This window comes from Micropterus dolomieu, linkage group LG03 (genome assembly GCF_021292245.1).
Source record: "Micropterus dolomieu isolate WLL.071019.BEF.003 ecotype Adirondacks linkage group LG03, ASM2129224v1, whole genome shotgun sequence".
Taxonomy (NCBI): domain Eukaryota; kingdom Metazoa; phylum Chordata; class Actinopteri; order Centrarchiformes; family Centrarchidae; genus Micropterus; species Micropterus dolomieu.
Window position 1 is genome coordinate 20485838 of NC_060152.1, and position 6857 is coordinate 20492694.

At 42.2% G+C, this 6857-nt stretch overlaps 2 protein-coding genes across 2 annotated transcripts in view; one reads left to right on the forward strand and one right to left on the reverse strand.

The window, feature by feature from the left end:
- col14a1a (collagen, type XIV, alpha 1a) overlaps window positions 1-6857 on the forward strand; it is a 152170-nt gene that overhangs the window by 55886 nt on the left and 89427 nt on the right. The gene's annotated exons all lie outside the window — the stretch shown is intronic.
- On the reverse strand, window positions 20-4564 carry LOC123967952 (neurofilament heavy polypeptide-like). The gene is made up of 4 exons (XM_046044356.1): window positions 4384-4564; window positions 3424-3773; window positions 1118-3190; window positions 20-803 (listed from the first exon to the last, which is right to left on the reverse strand). Exons 2-4 carry the CDS (start codon window positions 3766-3768, stop codon window positions 723-725), a joined length of 2499 nt encoding a protein of 832 aa, XP_045900312.1. The 5' UTR covers window positions 3769-3773; window positions 4384-4564; the 3' UTR covers window positions 20-722.

Consider the following 6857-nt stretch of genomic DNA (forward strand, 5'->3'; position numbering starts at 1 on the left):
GTAATAAGGGGGCAAAAAGGTGGGGGTGGGGGAGGGTTGGGGCGTTGAGAAAATGGGGGGGATATAGTGGCACAAAGTTGGGGGGGGGGCCTTCGGCGTCTTGACTGCCGCGTCTTGACGGCCTCAGTGGAATGTGGTGTCGTGATAGCTTCAGTGGACTGCAGTGTCTTTACAGTCTCATCAATCTCATGGGAGACGAGCATTTTGCTTGCCTCAGAGATGGCAGTGTTGGTAGACGAAGAAGAGACACAGGAGGCAGATCTCAGGCTTTTCTCTGACCTGATGGAAAGTCAGGAGGTTGATCCTGTCTCTGTGGTCCAGACTTTTCGAAAATCCTCAGCCTCTGTCTCCTGGTTCTCTGAATTACATTTAAAGCTATTTAGAGGTTTAGGTGAAAAGGTTGAGAGAAAGAAGGGGGGAGTGGAGGGACATGGAGGAGGCAGGTGGGTTTGTGGGGTGAGAAAATGGGGGTGGTGTGGATATAAGGGGCAAGAAGGTGCAGGTTGGGTTGGGATTGGGGGTTGAGAAAATAGGGGGATATAGGGGGCAAGAAGGTGTGGGTTGGGTTGGGATTGGGGGTTGAGAAAACAGGAGGGATATAGGGGCAAGAAGGTGGGGATGCGGGGTGGGGGGTTAGGAGAAAGAGAAATGGGGTGACGTTATTATCAAGCCAGTTTCTGAAACTGGTCTTGATCTTTGACTTGATGTCAAGTCAACAGTTGTCAGTACAACAGCTGCTTCCAAAAAGGACACTGCTTCATCTTTTTCTCCTCCTCTTCCTCCTTCATCCTCATCTTCTGATTCTTTTTGGGAAAGGGATAAAAAACACAAATAAGCAACAACAGTTCAACAAACAGCTAATATGTGTTCAAGTCAGAAATAACTGGATAAAGAAGCACAACATTTTGGGATTCAAATGCTTAGTTGGAAGTTAAGCAAGTTAGTTAGAAAATGAAGGGAAGGAAAGAATGCAGCAGAGATGTTGAGCTGCCTGAGACAGTTCATCATCAATCCTTCATAGTGTCCTGTTTTGTCCGGTCGGATCTGGTCCAATCTATTCCTGTGTACTTTTAACGTGGTCACACTTATTAGAATTCCCATGTAAGTACATCCTTACCTTTGAGAAGATTTTGCGGAAGGAGCATAAGAAACTGTTGATCTTCTTTGCCTTGGTCTCTGCAACAGGCCGAGACCGGTCCAAAGAGCTCTGGCTGAAGGTTTTTTCATCCTCATCACCAGAGTTGATGGACTGATCTTCTCTTTCTAAAGAACTGCACATCTCTTCCTGATCAAAATCTTCAAGTGGAGCTGCCTGAACCTTATTCCTCAGCCATCCACTGAAACACACCTTCCACTGTGACTTCTTCTTCTCAGAGGACTGCAGTGTCTTTACAGCGTCAGAGGACTGCGGTGTCTTGATGGCCTCAGCGGATTGCAGTGTCTTTACAGCCTCAGAGCACTGCAGTGTCTTGATGGCCTCAGCGGACTGCGGTGTCTTTACAGCCACAGAGGACTGCGGTGTCTTGACAGCCTCAGTGCACTGCGGTGTCTTTACAGCCTCAGCTGACTTTGGTGTCTTGACAGCCTCAGTGGACTGCGGTGTCTTTACAGCCACAGAGGGCTGCGGTGTTTTTACAGCCTCAGTGGACTGTGGTGTCTTGATGGACTCAGCGGATTGCAGTGTCTTTATAGCCTCAGAGCACTGCAGCGTCTTGATGGCCTCAGGGGACTGCGGTGTCTTTACAGCCACAGAGGACTGCGGTGTCTTTACAGCCTCAGAGGACTGCGGTGTCTTGACAGCCTCAATGGACTGCGGTGTCTTTACAGCCTCAGCTGACTTTGGTGTCTTGACAGCCTCAGCGGACTGCGGTGTCTTTACAGCCACAGAGGGCTGCGGTGTTTTTACAGCCTCAGTGGACTGTGGTGTCTTGATGGACTCAGCGGATTGCAGTGTCTTTACAGCCTCAGAGCACTGCAGCGTCTTGATGGCCTCAGGGGACTGCGGTGTCTTTACAGCCACAGAGGACTGCGGTGTCTTTACAGCCTCAGAGGACTGCGGTGTCTTTACAGCCTCAGTGGACTGCAGTGTCTTGATGGCCTCAGCGGACTGCAGTGTCTTTACAGCCTCAGAGGAATGCAGTGTCTTTACAGCCTCAGTTGACTGTGGTGTCTTGACGGCTTCAATGGACTGCGGTGTCTTTACAGCCTCAGCTGACTTTGGTGTCTTGACGGCCTCAGCGGACTGCAGTGTCTTTACAGCCTCAGTTGACTGTGGTGTCTTTACAGCCTCAGCTGACTTTGGTGTCTTGACAGCCTCAGCGGACTTCGGTGTCTTGACGGCCTCAATGGACTGCGGTGTCTTGATGGCCTCAATGCACTGCGGTGTCTTTACAGCCTCAGTGGACTTCAGCGTGTTGACGGCCTCAGTGGACTGCAGTGTCTTTACAGCCACAGTGGATTGCGGTGTGTTGACGGCCACAGTGGACTGCGGTGTCTTTACAGCCTCAGTAGACTGCAGTGTGTTGATGGCCTCAGTGGACTGCAGTGTCTTTACAGCCTCAGTGGACTGCAGTATCTTGACAGCCTCATCAATCACGTGGGAGACGAGCATTTTGCCTGCCTGAGAGATGGCAGTGTTGGTGGAGGAAGGAGAGACACAGGAGGCAGATCTCATGCTCTCCTCTGACCTATGTAGGGAGCTTGATCCTGTCTCTGTGGTCCGGTCTTCTCCAAAATCATCTGCCTCTGTCTCCATGTTCTCTGGATTCCAGAAGCTTTGGCATACTTTTGTAATCTCCTCATCGATATTCTGATCAAATGATGTGATCATGTCTGAGATAGCAGAGTCAGGGGAGGAACACCAAGAAGAGTCTGTCATCCTGCCGTCCTCACTCATGGAACACCAAGAAGAGGAACTTGTCGAGATGTTGTCCCCATCCATGGAAGACCAAGCAGAAGAACATGTTGATGTGCTCTCCTCTCTGATGATGGGATGATGGGTACAAGGGCGAGTGAATTCTTGGTCATCACAATGCATCAGATCATTAAGATCCTTAGCAGGCTTATCGATGGTTCCTGATACAGGGATGTTGGTAATCTCAGTGGACTCTGAGTTTATGGAGACAGCAGGAGACCTGGAGATTTTGTCCATGTTCTCTGCTTCTTTATCCGTGTTACTTGAATCAGAAATCTGGAGGAGAAACACATTTTGTTATTCTAATGCTTTCGTTAGTTACAAAATGAAGGGAAGGAAAGAACGCAGCAGAGATGTTGAGCTGCCCGAGACAGTTCATCATCAATCCTTCATAGGTTCTCTGCTGGTCTGTTCCACCTGTTATATCTGGTCGGATCTAATCCAATCTATTCCTATGTACTTTTAAAGTGGTCGCACTTATTAGAATTTCCATGTAAAAACATCCTCACCTTTGAGATGATATTGCGGAATAAGCGTAATAAATGTTTGCTCTTCTTTGCCTTGGTCTCCGCAACAGGCCGAGACCAGTCCACAGAGCTCTGGCTGAAGGTTTTTTCATCCTTATGACCAGAGTTGATGGACTGATGAGTTAAGGAGTTGCTCTTCTCTTCCTGATCCAAATCTTCAAGTGGAGCTGCCTGAATCTTGTTCCTCGGCCATCCACTGAAACACCTCTTGAACTTTGACTTCTTCTTCTTCTTCAGTGTATTGACAGTAATCTCAGTGGTGTTTGAGTTTAAGGAGAACGTAGGAGAACTGGAGATTTTGTCCGTGTTCTCCATTTCTTTGTCCATGTTACCTGAATCAGAGAAGAATCACAAACATTGGAAAACTGTGAGCTGTGTTAAAAGAGGAGTCTATCTATCTATCTATCTATCTATCTATCTATCCAGTCAATGTGTTACACATTCACACTCATAGTGATTTTATCTATATTCATGCCTCTGAAATGATTCTTTATCAAGATCAATTCTTGTCATTATCCTTTTTATATTTCTTTCTTATTTTTTGTCTGTTATGGGTGTTATCCCTTAATAATTATACTATATATCACACAGCCCCCTTTCAAATGTAATGAACTGACTCAAGATTTATAACATTGTCACATTATATGTACCGCATTTGCATATCATCAATTTACTTGTAAACATACTGGATTAAATATGGATACATCAACACAAGTTATCTGTTGATCGTTCAGATGTCTTGCAAGTAAAGTTTTCATCAAGTCTGTGACAGATGAGCAGACGCTGCCTCTCACACTGAAACTCACTGCTGATGTTTCACAGAATTTCCTTCACAAAAAACGTCTTCATCACCTTTTTATGTGTTAAATTGTGAAAATTCTCTAAATCTCTAAACTCTAAACCAATTTAGTGCTTAAGCTTCTGTAAAGTGCATTTACTTACCGGTCTCTGGTGAGCTGGTTTTACTGATTTGCAGATTTTATTATATATTTTTTGTTATATATTTTATTATATTTTTTCTTCTTCTGAGCTTTCTGGCTTCAGGTTTTCTCAGTTGGAGTAGTGTGTTATTGTCTAGTGGTTAAATGTTTGAATTTCAGGTAATCTCTGTAGTGTTCGCTGTGGAGAGTAGGTCTTGACTGAACTTCTGGGTCAGTCGGCAGGACAGAACACTGACACACCGTGAGGTCACAGAACTCTGGGTGTTCAAGTAGAACTTGTGTTTGCACTAGTGACTGTATTATTTACATTTGCACTTACAAATGAATATAAACAACAACAAAATATATATATATATGTTTATATTCTATATATATAAGAAAGAAGAAAGAGAGACACCAAAATCAGTTCACCACAAGTGATGCAAGTACTTATTATCTATAGATAGCAGTCAACCACAGATCACAGATGTACTGGCATCCCCCACCATTTTGTGGGGAGTACCGTGTAACAGTACCATTCCTGGTTAGATTTTCAGATGCTATTCCCCCTCTTTCATCCCCACGTTTCCTGTCTCCTCTGTTTAATTAAAAAATATATATTTTGTCATGTAACACTTTTCATAAAGAGGGTACTAAACAAATACAATCTAGATTAACGAAAACTATGGGTCAGGAGAAAAAACAAAATATTTGTGATTCAATAAGAGGAAAGAAGTAGAGATACCAGGTTTATAACTACAAGCGCTCACTCTGGAGTGTTAGTTACTTTACGCTTTAATTACTTGTTTAATGAAATGTATGGGGTTGATTGTTCTTATGTAGTTTGTATGATGCCTTGTATGATGCCAATATTGTTGTTATACATTCATGCCAATAAAGCTAATTTGAATTGAATTGAACTGAGTGCAGATCTTGGCTGGGTCTGGCTGGGCATGTGTGGATAGTGCAGGACAGGGTAGGGCACTACAGGGCAGGGCGTGTGGAATGAAGGTGTAATAATCAGACAGGCGATATTGAGACATACCTTGGACAATTCAAAAACACCAGTGATGTAAAATGTCAGTTTCAAAGTGAAAATGGCAACAAATGAATCTGCCATCACTAACGTGACTGTCAGTTGTCCCTAGCAGAAACAAGACTCCAAACTAAAGCATACTATAACACATTTCAAGTTAGTTTAACTTGGAAATGCAATTTCATCTGCCTCCTTAAAAAAGGCTGGTCAACTCAACATGAAGAATGCCTTTGTTTCAACTCACAAATTAAGGTTCATAAAGTTGATATAACTATAGTGTTCTAGTTGTCTCAACGTTGTTTTTTTACAACTTGTTTCAACTTCATACTTTGAGTTTAAACAAATAATTATTTTAATTTATTAATGCAGAATAACTTCTCTTAACTAGTCTTACCGACATACATTTCTGCATTATTCCAGCTCACAGTTAGAGTTAAAACAACGTAACTACATTTATACTTCTTTCCATTTCAAGTTAAAAGGATTTAAATTCCAAATTTGTTTCAATTTACATGTAAAAGGCCATTGTCAGGTACACACTCTAATGGTGGCACTACTTTTTCCTTGTTTACCACAAAAGTATTTTGGTTGGAATTTGAATATATGAGGTATCTGCAGTGTAAAAAAATATAGTAGAGATGAGCGAGTACACCACTATCTGTATCTGTAAAATTATTTGTATCTATAGCCGGAATGGGCAGAGCTTAACCTGGATGTGGGGGGACTAACTGGATGTTAGTTATTTAAGCCTGAAATTGGTATGGGTTAATCAAAAGTTCTTATATTTATTAGAAAAGTATTTACAGAATATCCTTAGAATTCAGCTTCAAAGCAATATGTTTGATTATAATAGTAAGTGAACGATAATCTGATGATACTCATACTTGTAAAAAAGTATCTGCAGCAGATACTCGTTTCAATTGAGTACTCACTCAACCCTGATAAATAGTCGATAATGTCCATGTTTTAACTTTGCCATGGTTTAAAGAGGTTTCTAATAAACTGAAAAGACACAGCAACTAGGCTATTTTTTTCTCTTGCTCCCATCCTCACACACCCGCCATTTTTTTCAACTGATAACTTACATACTCAAGTTCGATCAACACATATCTGACAAAAGTCTACTAAAACTTGTCAAAGCCCTTTAAGTTAAAAAGAAAAAGTAAGTGGACATTACTAAATGGGGCTGTAATGATTTACAGCGCAGCTGTTGATGTGCAATGTCAGCAGTCAATGGCAGTATAAAATAGAGTAGTCAGTAAAAAAGAGTTTTCAAACAATCTAAATCACAGAGGTCCTTGAACATACAGTCAGAAATGTACACAAATATTAGGCTGATGGTTCCAGTAGAATGCGAAATTAGCTGAAGATTGATAGTCACACAATATACAGCTACAATATATTAAAAGGAAACTTAAAGGGGCTATATGTAGTTTTTCAATAAATCACTTAATACATCA